The sequence below is a fragment of the Nycticebus coucang genome, chromosome 11 (assembly GCF_027406575.1).
Source record: "Nycticebus coucang isolate mNycCou1 chromosome 11, mNycCou1.pri, whole genome shotgun sequence".
Classification (NCBI taxonomy): domain Eukaryota; kingdom Metazoa; phylum Chordata; class Mammalia; order Primates; family Lorisidae; genus Nycticebus; species Nycticebus coucang.
In genome coordinates, this window is record NC_069790.1 from 57,989,372 (window position 1) to 58,004,032 (window position 14,661).

The 14,661-nt window shown below is 34.5% G+C and overlaps 1 protein-coding gene across 2 annotated transcripts in view; it reads left to right on the forward strand.

Annotated features, from left to right (window-relative positions):
- Positions 1-13,916, forward strand: part of LOC128560142 (sterile alpha motif domain-containing protein 9-like) — a 29,658-nt gene extending 15,742 nt beyond the window's left edge. For both annotated transcript variants that reach the window (XM_053553670.1, XM_053553669.1), the window contains one exon: positions 5,406-13,916. In XM_053553670.1, the coding sequence (XP_053409645.1) occupies positions 5,414-10,156 (4,743 nt within the window). In that variant the 5' untranslated portion in view covers positions 5,406-5,413 and the 3' untranslated portion in view covers positions 10,157-13,916. The remainder of the gene's footprint in view (positions 1-5,405) is intronic.
- Positions 13,917-14,661: the final 745 nt, after the last annotated feature.

The following is a 14,661-nucleotide window of genomic DNA, read 5'->3' on the forward strand; positions in this document are numbered from 1 at the left end:
AATTCACTTTATCATTTAGGATATGGTCTACCTTGGGCAATTCAAAGAATTATATTCTGCTGATGTTAGATGGAGTGTTTTATATATGTAGTTTAGACCCTATTGGTTGATGGTTTGTTGAATGTCTCTGTATTCTTACCATTATTCTGACTAGTTGTTATAGCAAATGTTAAGATAAAAGTTTTAAAGTCTCCAACTATAATTGTGGACTTTTCTGAAACTGAAAAGTTGTATCAGTGACTGCTTCATACATTTTGCAACTTCTTTGATGCGTACACTTTTAGGATTGCTATGCCACCTTGTTGAAATGATCCTGTCAACATTACATAATTGTTTTCTGTCTCTGATAATTTTTTTACACTGAAGGTTATTTTATCTGACACTAATATAGCTACTTCTGTGTTTATTAATTAATATTGGCATGATATAGTTTTATCTATACTTTTACTTTTGACCTATGTATATCATATTTCAAGTGAATGTCTTCTAAACGTGATGTAGTTAGGTCATGTTTTTAATACACTTTACCAAGTCTGTCTTTTAATTTCTATTTTTAGGTCATTTATATTTAATGTAATTATTGATATGTTAGAGTTTATGTCAGCCATTTTTTTTGCTGTTATGTTGGTTCACTCTGTTTTTCATTTCTCTGTCTTATTTTCTTATGCATGACTTGGAAGTTTTTACAATTTCCCTTTTTATCTATAGTGGCTATCCGTGTATCACTTTGTATAGCTTAGCTTTTTTTTTTATTATTAAATCATAGCTGTGTACATTAATATAATCATGGGGCATCATTCAGCTTAGCTTTTTAATAGCTGCTTAAAATTGCATTATATATACATCACTCTGACAATCTAGTGTGTTACTTTACCAGTTTGCGTGAAGTACAGAAACTTCAATATCCCTTTATATCCCTTTACCTTATCTCTTATAATTATATTAAATATTTCCACTACATACATTTAGAACCATATCAGACCTTGTTTCAACCATCAAACATAATTTAGAAAACTGAAGATGAGAAAGACCATTATATTTATCAATATTTTTGCTTACTATTTCTTTTTTCCTTTCTAATGTTCTAGGTTTCCTTCTCTTACCATTTCCCTTTTATTTAGAAAGCATCCTTAAAGCATTATTTCAGAGTAGGTTTGCTGGCAACAAATTCCTTAATTTTTTCTCATTTGAGAGTATGTTTATTTCCCCTTCGTTTCTTAAGGATATTTTTGCTGGATATTACATTCTGGATTGACAGTTCTTTTCTTTCAATGTCTGAATAATATTCTGCCACTTCATTCCAACCTCCATGGCTTCTAAAGAAAAATCCACTGTAATTTAAATTATTTTTCCTGTATAAGTGGAGAGTATTTTTCTTTGTTTTTATAGTAGTGTTCAAAAGTTTGACTGAGATGTGTCTCATGAAGAATTTCTTTGGATTGATCTTACTAGCAGTTTGTTCAGATTTATAAATCTGTACATTTATTTATTACTAATTTGTGCAAAATTTAGAGAGTTTTCAGGCATTATTTCTCCAAGTACTTTTTCAGCCCCACCCAGGGGCTTTCTTCTTTCTTTCCAGGACTCCAAAGACATGAAAGTTAAATCTTTTGTTATAGTTCCACAGTACTCCATAGCCTGTTTATTTTTTATCAGTCTATATTCTACCAATTCAGATTCTATTATTTATATTGTTCTATCTTCCTGTTTATTGATTTATTCTTCTATCTCCTTCATTATGCCATTGAAAACATTCACTAAATTTTTAATTTTGATTGCTATATTTTGTGTTTCACAATAAATAAATATATATACACACACATACACATAGACACAGATAGATAGATAGATAGATAGATAGATAGATAGATAGATAGATAGATAGATAGATAGATAGATAGATAATAGATATGTATATCAAGGGTTTTATTTGCACTTAGGAAAATGAAGAAATATGACAAAGTTCATTTACTCCATATTCCTAGAATAGAACAAGCATACACTTTTATAGTATCACTTTCTTCTTTGTCTTTGTTTCTAATCTAGCTAGTCAGCCCTTGTCATTGTCTTTTTTTGTTTGTTGTTTTTTTTTTTTAACTGCCTGCTTTCAAAATGAGCTTATCTTGTTTGTTTTCTTAGTTGTGTTCTTAAAACACATAATGGTCAAGCATGGTGGCTAATGCCTATAATCCTAGCATTTTGGGAGGCTGAACCAAGAGGATTGCTTGAGGCCAGGGATTTGAGACCAGACTGAGTAAGGCTTAAGGGTTAAACAGGAGAATCACTTGAGGCTGAGGAGTTTGAGGTTGCAGCGAGCTATGATAACACCACTCCATTCTAATCCAGGCAACAAAACAAGACCCTGTCTCAAAAAGAAAAGAAAAGACACACATGACATAAAATTTATCTCAGCCATTTTCATGTGTAAAGTTCATCAGTGTTAAGTATATTCACATCATTGTACAACAAATCCCCAGAACTGTTTCATCTTATAAAAATAAAAATCTATTCCCATTAAACCACAACTTCCCATTTCCCTCTCCCTTCAGCCCCTGGTGATCATCATTCTACTTTCTCTTCCTACTTTAGATACTTCATATGCACATATAAATGTCTTTTTGTGACTATCTTACCTCACTTAGCAAAATGTCATCAAAATTCATTCATGTCATTCATTCTTTGTAGGGATGAATAATACTCCATTGAATATATATTCCACACTTACTTTATACATTCCTTTGTCAATGAATATTAGAGTTGTATCACCACTTAGTATTGTGAATATTGCTGCTATAAATGTGGATGGATGTGTAAATATCACTTCGAGATCCTGCTTGTAATTCTTTCAAATATATACACAGAAGTGGGGTTGCTGGAACATATAATAATCTCATTTTTAATTTTTTGAGCAACTACTATACTGCTTTTTGTTCATTTTTTATTTGGGTTATTTGGGTATTTCCTTGTTGTTGGGTTACAGAAGTTCTTTCCATATTCTAGATATTACATGATTTGCAAAAATTTTCTCCAATCCTACAGGTAGCCTTTTCACTCTGTGGATTATGTCCTTTGATGCACAGTTTTTAAGTTTGATATAGTCTCAGCAAAACTTAGCATACTTAAACCAATTCTGTCTCCCTCTCCCCACTTTTTTCTCTCTCCAGTTTAAATCTGAGCTTCTTAATAATCTCTGTAATGCAAATTGCTGAAAGAAACTTTATATAATTAACCTTTTTAGAAGGAATTAAATCTTCTGGATTTCTGATTGTAGGGTTGTAGGGGAGGTGAATTTTTTATTAATTTTGTATATTTTTGCCTATTTTGTATTAATATAGCTCTAAGGTGTGTTTCTTACTAACTTTCTGTGCATGTAATAGTTACATAACCAAAAAAAATAATAGCTTAAAACTTGGACATGGCTCTAGCATCTTCATGTCTGAAAGAAAAAGTAAATTCTAATTCTGAGTTTCTGTCTGCTACTGGAAGACAATATTTCTATATATTAGTTCATGAAAGCAGGACTATATACCTATTTGCCATCATTTCCCAGGCTGTTTTCGTTGTTAATTTTATTTCTTTCATAATAAAATAAGTTTGGTCACTCAGCGCCTATAGCTCAAGTGGCTAAGGCACCAGCCACATACACCAGAGCTGGCAGGTTTGAATCCAGCCTGGGCCTGCCATACAATGACAACTACAACCAAAATATAGCCGGGCATTGTGGTGGGCACCTGTAACCCCAGCTACTTGGGAGGCTGAGGCAAGAGAATCACTTAAGCCCAAGTTTGAGGTTGCTGTGAGCTGTGACACCATGGCACTCTACCCAGGGCAACAACTTGAGACTCTGTCTCAAAAAAGAAAAAAAAGTTTGGTTCATTGGACTGACTCACATCTTTGGATCATACTTAAAGCTGATTATTATAATATTATTTGGATTTTTTTTTTTTTTAAGAGATAGAGTCTTACTTTTTCACCCTTGGTAGAGTGCTGTGGCATCACACAGTTCACAGCAACCTCCAACTCCTTGGCTTAGGCGATTCTCTTGCCTAGCCTCCTGAGTAGCTGGGACTACAGGCACCGCCACAACATCTGGCTATTTTTTTGTTGTTGCAGTTTGGCCGGCCCCTGGTTTGAACCCGCCACTCTCAGTATATGGGGCTGGCCCCCTACCCACTCAGCCACAGGCGCGGCCTGGATTTTGTTTTTTTAATCATTTTTATAGATCTGTATCCTAGTTGGCTATTAACTTTTTAGATAATAGTCTGCCAATTTTCAGACCAAATGGGCCATTTTTTATTGCCCAGGAATTAGTTATTATCAATTATTATGCAAAAAATTACATCAATATAATAGTAGCCTCCAAGTTCACTACCCAGCAAACTATCCCAGATGTCATGAAACAGAATAGCAGTACATGCTTTATTAAATCAATTAAAATACATAATTCAAAAAAGAAATGGGTAACACATTTTGAATATAGTACAAAAAGGGTAGAAAGAGCTCATTACTTGAGTTATGCAAGTTAATATATCCTCTTTTTTCTCTGATGTGTCAGCATTCTCCAAGGATTCTATACTTTTGAGAACCAGAGCTGAGGTCTTTCCAAAGGGGCTCAGCATATGGGAGTGGTCCTGAGAGTCAGTGACATACTCTTGCTCTAAGAGATGTGGAGAGATAAGTATGCCTGGCCACAGCTACCGGTCATTAATTACCCTGATAAGCTACTCTGGACTTTATTTTATGTTTCATGTGTAAAGGTTACCAATGATCAGAATGGGTGTCACTGATGAGTAATCCAAATCCAAATCCAGTAATCTTCTTTAAGATCTAAAAGAATCAAGTGCTCATGTGTATGTGTGTCTCATGAATAGTTATAGTCTATTTGGTTCTTATATCCCATTCTAATTATGCTTAACTTTGATATCCTTTATTTACTTTATCTACATCTATCACAACTTGTCCCACAGCTACTTGCATCGATACTAAGTTTCAAATATCCTCCTTTTTTTATTTGCTAAAGAAAAATGGAATATTCTTAAATAATGCAGCTGACACACACTGTAGTAAATAGCCATTAATAAGGATAAACCATCTCCATATATACTGACTGGGAAGAATCCCCAATACATACTTAGTGAATAAAGCATATTGAAGAGACTTATGTATAGTATGCTACCATTTGTGGTGGAAAATAGGGCACTTACTTATTTGAATCTCATAGTATTTTCCTGGATGGATAGAGAACAAACTGGTAATCATAATTTTCCCTGGGGAGATAATTAGTTGGCATGTCCTTTTGAACTTTTTAAATTTCATAACACATGTATATTGCCTATTAAAAAAATTGGTTGCTTTAAAAATTTGCCTTTAAAAATATTAAGTCATTTTTCTTTTTCTTTATATAGGTATCAGAATGGCAAAGAAATTGAACCTTCCAGAAAATACAGATGACTGGACAAAAGAGGATGTAAATCAGTGGTTAGAAAGTCATAAGGTTCATCAAAAACACAGGGAAATTTTAACTTCACAAGATGTGGATGGAAGGATCTTGAAGTGGTTAAAAAAAAAAGATCTTGTTGATATGGGCATAACACATGGACCAGCTATTCAAATAGAAGAACTGTTCAAAGAATTGCGAAGACCTTCCTCTGAAGATTCTATTCAGACAAATAAAAAGGGTAAAGGCAGTAAAATTGTTCCTACAAACCAAACTGTGATGCAGAAGGAAAGTAGAGAAAAACAAAAGGATAAAGAGAACACAGATATGGCTAATGCCCTTCCCATAAGCATAGTTGCTGAAAGTGAGATTATGGAAGATGAAACAGATGAGACAAAGGAAAAGCAGCTGCCATCCCCAGAAGTGACATGTGTATCATACCCCTTTGATGAATTCAGTAATCCATATCGTTACAAATTACATTTTATTCTACAGCCTGAATCAGGACCAGGAAATTTAATTGACCCAGTACATGAATTCAAAGCCTTCACAAATACAGAAACAGCCACAGTAGAAGATATTAAGATGAAGTTTAGCAATGAGGTTTTCCGATTTGCTTCAGCTTGTATGAATTCACGTACCAATGGTACCATTCATTTTGGAGTCAAAGACAAACCCCAGGGAAAAATTGTTGGCGTGAAATTCACCAGTGTTACCAAGGAAGCCCTCATTGACCACTTCAATCTGATGATACACCAGTATTTTGAAGACCACCAGATCCAAAAAGCAAAGAAGTGTATTCGAGAGCCAAGATTTGTGGAAGTTTTACTGCCCAATAGCAATCTGTCTGACAGATTTGTTATTGAAGTGGATGTCATTCCACAATACTCTGAATGTGAATGTGATTATTTCCAGATTAAAATGCAAATTTACAACAAAACATGGGAACAAAGTTCAAAATTCTCAGTCTTTGTGCGAGTTGGGACAAGCACTAAAAACATTATAAAAAATAAAACTGATTTTATAGAATTCAAATCAGATTTAAAAAAACTGGCAGAGGCCAGGAAAGCAGCTGAAGAAAAATTCAAAGGAAAAACAAATAAAAAAGACAGCGAGGGACAAAAACTGGTTAAACTGTTGACAGGAAATCGGGATTTGTTAGACAATTCATACTATGAATGGTACATTCTTGTCACAAATAAATGCCATCCAGATCAAACAAAACAGTTAGATTTTCTAAGGGAAATTAAATGGTTTGCTGTGTTGGAGTTTGATCCTGAATCTGAGAAAAATGGAGTGGTCAAAGCTTACAAAGAAAGCCGAATAGCAAATCTTCACTTTCCAAGTCAGTATGCAGAAGGGAAAACTACACCAGATGAGAAGATTTCTACTCTGAATCTCTACCAGCAACCCAGCTGGATTTTCTGCAATGGCAGGTCAGACCTTGACAGTGAAAAATATAAGCCCTTAGATCCAAGTTCCTGGCAAAGAGAAAGAGCTTCTGATGTCAGGAAACTGATTTCATTTCTTACACATGAAGACATAATGCCACCAGGAAAGTTTTTGGTGGTATTTCTACTGCTCTCCTCTGTAGATGACCCAAGAGACCCTCTCATTGAGACTTTCTGTGCTTTCTACCAAGAGCTCAAAGGAATGGAAAATATCCTGTGTATTTGTGTGCACTCACATATATGTCAGAGATGGCAAGATCTACTTGAAGCAAGATTAATTAAACAGCAAGAGGAATTTTCAAGCCAATGTATTTCTACTTTAAATCTTGAAGAGATAAATGGCACTATTCTTAAACTAAAATCTGTGACTCAATCGTTTGAGAGACTTTTGCCATCTTCTGGTTCCTCTAGTGTCCTTCTGAAAAAGGAAGAAGAGATCATGACTGCTCTGGAAATTGTCTGTGAAAATCAGTGTGAAGGTACACTTTTGGAGAAGGACGAAAGTAAATTCTTTGAATTCAAGGCATTGAAAGAAGAAGATTTCTATCGAGGTGGCAAAGTATCCTGGTGGAACTTCTACTTTTCTTCTCAGAGTTTTTCTTCACCTTTTGTCAAAAGGGATAAATACGAAAGACTTGAAGCAATGATTCAAAACTGTGCAGATTCTTCTAAAGCGGTTTGTGCCAAAATTATTCATCTATATCATCATCCAGGCTGTGGGGGAACTACCTTGGCTATGCATACTCTCTGGGAACTAAGGAAGAAATTCAGATGTGCTGTACTAAAAAATAAGACGGTGGATTTTTCTGAAATTGGAGAACAGGTAACCAATTTAATCACCTATGGGACAGAAAACCATCAGACTCAGACTTACTTACCTGTACTGCTCCTTGTTGATGATTTTGAAGAGCAAGATAATGTCTATCTTCTACAGGCCTCTATTCAGACCGCTGTAGCTAAAAAGTACATTCGATATGAGAAGCCTCTAGTGATTATCATAAACTGCATGAGATCACAAAATCCTGAAAAAAGTGCAAATATCCCAGACAGTATTGCTGTGATACAACAACTATCTCTCAAAGAACAGAGAGCCTTTGAGCTTAAATTTGATGAAATCAAAAAACAGCACAAGAACTTTGAAGATTTTTATTCCTTCATGATCATGAAAAATAATTTCAGTAAAGAGTACATAGAAAATGTGGTCAGGAATATCCTGAAAGGCCAGAATATTTCCACCAAGGAAGCAAAGCTTTTTTCTTTTCTGACTCTTCTTAATTCCTATGTGCCTGACACCACCATTTCACTGTCCCAGTGTGAAAAGTTCTTAGGGATTGCAAACAAGAAGGCTTTCTGGGGAATAGAAAAATTTGAAGAGAAGATGGGCACCTACTCTACAATTCTGATAAGAACAGAGGTGATAGAATGTGGGAACTACTGTGGAGTACGCATCACCCACCCTTTGATTGCACTTCTCTCACTGGAAGAATTGAAAAAAAGCTATGACTTGAATAAAAGTCAAATTATGCTGGACATGCTAACAGAAAATTTGTTTTATGATACTGGTATGGGGAAAAGCAAATTTTTTCAAGATATGCAAACACTCCTACTCACAAGACAGCGCAATGAACATGAAGGTGGAACAGGAAATTGGTTTTCCCCATTTATTGAAGCATTACATAAAGATGAAGGAAATACAGTGGTTGAAGATGTATTGCGTGAAGGGAGCCGTCGATTCCACCCAAATGCATTCATTTGCCAAGCCTTGGCAAGACATTATTACCTTAAAGAGAAGGACTTCAACAGTGCTCTGCATTGGGCAGAACAAGCAAAAAACATAGAACCTGACAATTCTTACATCTCTGATACACTGGGTCAAGTCTACAAAAGCAAAATAAGATGGTGGGTAGATGAGAAAGAAAAAAGCAGGAACATTTCAGTTTGTAATCTAGTTAATCTCTTGGATTTAGCAGAACATGCCTCAAAGGCATTCAAAGACTCTCAACAGCAAAGTGAAGACAGACAATATGAAGTGAAGGAAAGGCTATATCAGAAGTCAAAAAGAAGGTATGATACTTACAACATAGCTGGTTATCTAGGAGAGATAGAAGTTGGGTTTTACACAATCCAGATCCTCAAGCTCATTCCTTTTTTTGATGATAAAAATGAACTATCCAGAAGAGATATGGTCAATTTTATATCAGGAAGTAGGGATATTCCGGGGGACCCAAACGATGAATTTAAATTAGCCCTCAAGAACTATATTCCTTATCTAACTAATTTACAATCTTCTTTGAAAAAGTCCTTTGATTTTTTTGATGAATATTTCGTCCTTCTAAAACCCAGGAACAACATTAAGCAAAATGAAGAAGCCAAAACTCGGAGAAAGGTCGCTGGATATTTTCAGAAGTATGTAGATACATTTTGTCCCTTACAGGAATCACAAAACATAGATTATAAATCAAAGCTTAGTGAGCCACTTCAAGCAGAGATGTATCGAAGAAGCCTAGTAGCTTTAAAAGCAGACAAGTTTTCTGGGCTCTTAGAATATCTTATCAAAAATCAAGAACATGCTGTAAACACCATGGAAGAGATAGTGGACAAATACACTTTTCTCTTAGAACAATCCACTGTCAGAACCCATCCAAAGGAAAAGCAAAATTTCATCTTGGCCAACATCATTCTCTCCTGTATTAAACCTACCTCCAAACTAATAAAGCCAATTAAAAAACTGAAAGATCAGCTTCGAGAAGTCTTGCAACAATTAGGAATGACTTATCAATTTTCAGAACCGTATTTCCTAGCATCTCTCTTATTCTGGCCAGAAAAACAACAATTAGATCAAGATTCTAAGCAAATGGAAAAGTATGTTCAATCATTGGCAAATTCTTTCAAGGGGCAATATAAACATATGCATCGTACAAAGCAACCGATTGCATATTTCTTTCTTGGAAAAGGTAACAATATGGACAGACTTGTTCACAAAGGGAAAATTGACCAATGCTTTAGAAAGACACCTGATATTAATTCCTGGTGGCAGAGTGGAGATGTGTGGAAGGAGAAAAAAGTCCAAAACCTTTTGCTTCGTTTACAGGGACGAGCAGAAAATAATTGTTTATATATAGAATATGGAATCAACGAAAAAATCACAATACCCATCACACCCACTTTCTTGGGTCAACTTAGAAGTGGAAGAAGCATAGAAAAAGTGTCATTTTACCTGGGATTGTCCATCGGAGGCCCTCTTGCTTATGACATTGAAATCATATAAGAATCGTACCTTCTTCCTCCAAGAATGTGGTCTCAATGCCACCTAATTTTTTTTTGATCCAATACCTACAATTTAAATGGGCAAATTTATGGATACATCCCTTAACTTTTCTTACCTATACATACATACATCATTTAATTTCCTCTTAAGCATACTGTGAGTCCTGCAAAGACTATGGTGAAGAAGGAAAGAGTAAGAAATGGGAAAGTAGAAATCTTTCCCTGGGTGTGGGTAACACCACTGATGACAACATGATAAGAAGCTATGACTGGGAGAGGTGAATGTAGTAAGACAGCCACACAGAACCTCACCACGTTCCTTGATTACTCTATTACTCTATGGATTGAGAAAGATTGTCAACTTTCTTCTGAAATTTGAAATTTTTTTTTAATAGGGAAAAGTATTAGTTATGGTTCTAGACATTAGATTGTCTTGGAAAACATTTCTCAGAAAAAGTCAAACCTCTCAAACTAAGGACCAACACTTATTCTTATCAAGCAGCTCATAAATGTATCAATCGGTTGGCAATCAGTGATCTTCCAAAGCAGAGGAATAACCAAGTCTCTGAAGGTCATGCCCATAAAGAGTCAACAGATATTACCAAAGTAGGCTGGAGAATTAGACTGCCTTTTCATGCAGTAGGAAGTAGTGGAGCAAAAGTGAAATTTGTCTCTATGGTTAATGACCTTATAACCCCCTCCCAAACAAACAAACTAAAAATATATATTCAGACTCCAGAAAAAGCAGATGCCAACATACTGGTAGATAAATATATACCCTATGTGTTGAACAAATATAACCACTGAGATACCTATGAAATTAAAATGTAATTTGGGGTTTCAGTGCAGTGGACCACACCTATAACTCCAGCATTTTGGGAGGGTGAAGCAGGAGAATCACTTGAACCCAGGAGTTCATGATCAGCCTGGGAAATACGGCAAGATTCTGTCTCTATTAAAAAAAAAAAATTAAAAAATATCCAGATGTGATGGTGCAGGCCTGTAGTCCCAGCTACTCAGGAGACTAAAGTAGGGGACTGCTTGAGCCCAGGAATTTGGGGCTGCAGTGAGCTATGATGGTGCTACTGCCCTCCAGCCAGAGTGAATCCCTCAAAGAAATACCTCATTTACAAAAGAAAAAAATGTAATTTTCCCTTAATAATATGGATATGAGCAATCATTAATGGCTATCAAAACCATCAAATGAAAAGATGATTTATTAAAAAAATTTCTAACAGATGAATCAAACTGTCCTAAATCCTGATCAATATTAACATCACAGAAAAGACAGCCAGACATTATGGGCCTGGAAATACTATAGGAGTGCAACATCACCAATGAGATATTTTTACCAAATAATTAAAACCTTGAATTTGATTAGGCCTTTAGATCATAGTTCCAATTTAAAACACACACACACACACACATTCACTCACAAAAAAGAAATTGAAATACTAACACAAATATACAATCGACAATATCCAGAGAGTGGAGACTCACAGGACAAAACCCCTGGTTTCTTTAACAAAGAAGGAAGGAAGGAAAAAGAAAAAAAGAAAAGAAAAAGAAATCACAAAGGAACAAAAAGATTATAAAAGACTTAGGAGGCTTAGCAACTAAATGCAAGATATAGACTTTAGATTCTAATTTGAACAAACCAATTCTAAAATAATTAGGCAATCAGAAAAATTTGCCCAAAAAGTCTTGTACGGATACATACTAAATATTTATAAATAAATGATTTGATTGTGTATGGGTTACATAGGTGATAACAAGGAAGCAGAATCAAAACAAGATTGGACTAAGTTCACAATTGCTGCATTTTGGGAATATGAAGTACATTATACTTCTCTCTCCTTCTGACTGTTTTTTGGAATTTTTGGTTATAAAGAATTTGAAAGACAAAAACAAAAAATGCAATTTTTTTTATCTTCCAATCCCATTGGAATTTTTTTACTGGAAGAAGTTTGTCCCTTGTTCTAACAAAGTTTCAACTCCTTAATTCATCAACTCACTATTATTATTATTATTATTATTATTACTCATTTAGGAAACGGATAACATATACCAATCCTGACAAGAATCACATCGTTTTCGGTATTATCTTTAGTAGTATCATGATCTTCTATTTTTATATCAAAACAGTTTCTTAATCTTTTGTGTTAGTTTTTCTTATTCTCATTAAATAACTTGGACATTTAAAGAATGTACATTTAACTAAAATGTTTATGTAATTGAAAAATTATGTAATTTATGAATATAAGTAAGTTACTGACATCATAACATAAGTAAGTGTCATTTGAGAGTGTAAAATAAGTTTGCTAAAACTTTGGAAATAGATACCATTGTACTGTATAATGATCACAGAAATGCTGTCACTCGTAGTATTTTTATTATTATGACTTATTTATGATATTTTAATTATGGATATTGTTTTTCAACTCAGCAACGCTTAACTTTTTTCTTTTTTTTTCTAACTTTTTCTTTTTTTTTAAGAGACAGAGTCTCACTGTCACCCAAGCTATGGTGCAATGTGCTGTCATAGCTCATTGCAACCTCATACCTCTGGGCTCAAGTGATCCTCCAACTTTGGTCTCCCAAGTAGCTGGACAGCAGACACATGCCAACATTCCCAGCTTTTACTTATTTATTTATTTATTTATTTAGTTCAAATGGGGTCTTGCTGTGTTTTCCAAGCTGATATTGAACCTTTGGCCTCAAGTGAGCTTTGTGCTTTGACCTCCCAAGGTATTTGGATTATTGGCATGAACGACCACACTCAGCCAACACTTAATATTTTTTAATGTTTTTGAGTTATTAGAGTTGGCAGGTTTACTCAAAAGTAATAAAACTGTATTTCCATAAATTAGTTCAAATTTATTACTAATTAGTATTAGTTTTTTCATTGATTTTCTCTTTTTATTGTACTTTTCTCTCTATTAATATTAGAAGAAATGTTTCATTTTTCCTTTGGTTTAGAAAGATTTGCTAAATTCCCCCTTTTAAATTTAAACATATCTGAAGACATATTTCTATTGAGATATGGTCAACATATAATGAAAAATGCATGGGTCTTAAGAGTTTGATGAGTTTTTATACCATATAACCACTATCCCAGAAAAGGTATAGAACATTTCCATTCCTCCAAAAAGTTGCTTTGTACTAATTGTTTGTACCATCACATTAATCCGAAATTTTAAAAAAGAAAAAAAAGTTCCTTTGTGCCCTCTCCCTTTACTCCCACCCCCTCTTCTCACCTGGAAATCAACTTTGATTTCTATCACAATAGATTCAATTCACCTAAATTTGGGCTTTATACCAATGTAATTACACAGTACATACTGATTTTGTTCTTGCTTCTTTTGTTTAACATCAGGTTTTAGATATCCATATGTGTTATGGGGTATACCATAGTTTTTTCTCTTTTATTGTTAAGTCATATTCCTTTATACGAATTTAATACAATTTGTTTATCCATTCTCCTGTTGATAGACCTTTTATGTTTTATTTCTCTTAGGTAGATATCTAGGTGTAGAATTCTTGATTATGGAGTAAATGTTTGAGTAACTTTATAAGCACCTACCAAATAGTTTCTTGCCAGCAGTGTATGAGAATTGCACTTATTTCATGTTCTCACCAACATTGGTGTTATCAGTTTTTTGTATTTTAGCCATTCTATCAGATGTGTAGTAATAATTCATGGTGATTTTAATTTGCATTTTCCTAATGACTAATAAAGTTTGAACAGAGATTCATCTGCACATTGTCTTTGGAAAAGAGTTGTTTTTTTTTTTTTCAAGCTTTCCCTCCCCCCCCCCCATTTTTAGTTTGGGTTTTTATCAATTTATAAAAGTTTTGTGTGTGTATATTCTGGATACAAGTATTTGTTAGAGATATATGCAGATGGTGTTTTTGCCCACTCTGTGGCTATATTAGTCAGATATAATTAAAAACTTACATATTTTTTGAGTTCTGTATTGAAAATTGAAGTCTTTGGCTTTATGATAATTTTTTTGTGTGTGTGTGTTTTTATTTTGAGACAGAGTCTCAAGCTGTCGCCCTGGGTAGAGTGCTATCAGAACTGTTGGATAAAAAGAAAAGGGAGAAAAGAACCACAGAAAAATCAGAAGAAAAGGAAGGAAGGAAATAATAGTTCACAGTTCACAGCAACCTCAAACACTCTGGCTCAAGCCATTCTCTTGCCTCAGCCTCCCAAGTAGCTGTGACTACAGGCGCCTGCCCCAATGTCTGGCTATTTCATTTTTGTTGTAGTTGTCGTTGTTTTAGCTGGTCCATGCCAGGTTCGAACCCGCCAGCCTCGGTGTATGTGGTCGGCGCCCTACCCACTGAACTACAGGAGCCACTCTTTGTGTTCTTTTAATGTTTACAAAGTAGTCAATGAAAGAATTGAAATGACTATACCATTAATTGATATAATATATTTGAATATCAATTAATTCATTAAAAAATTGTTCTTATGTGAGTTTTCTGAATCTAACAAATTTT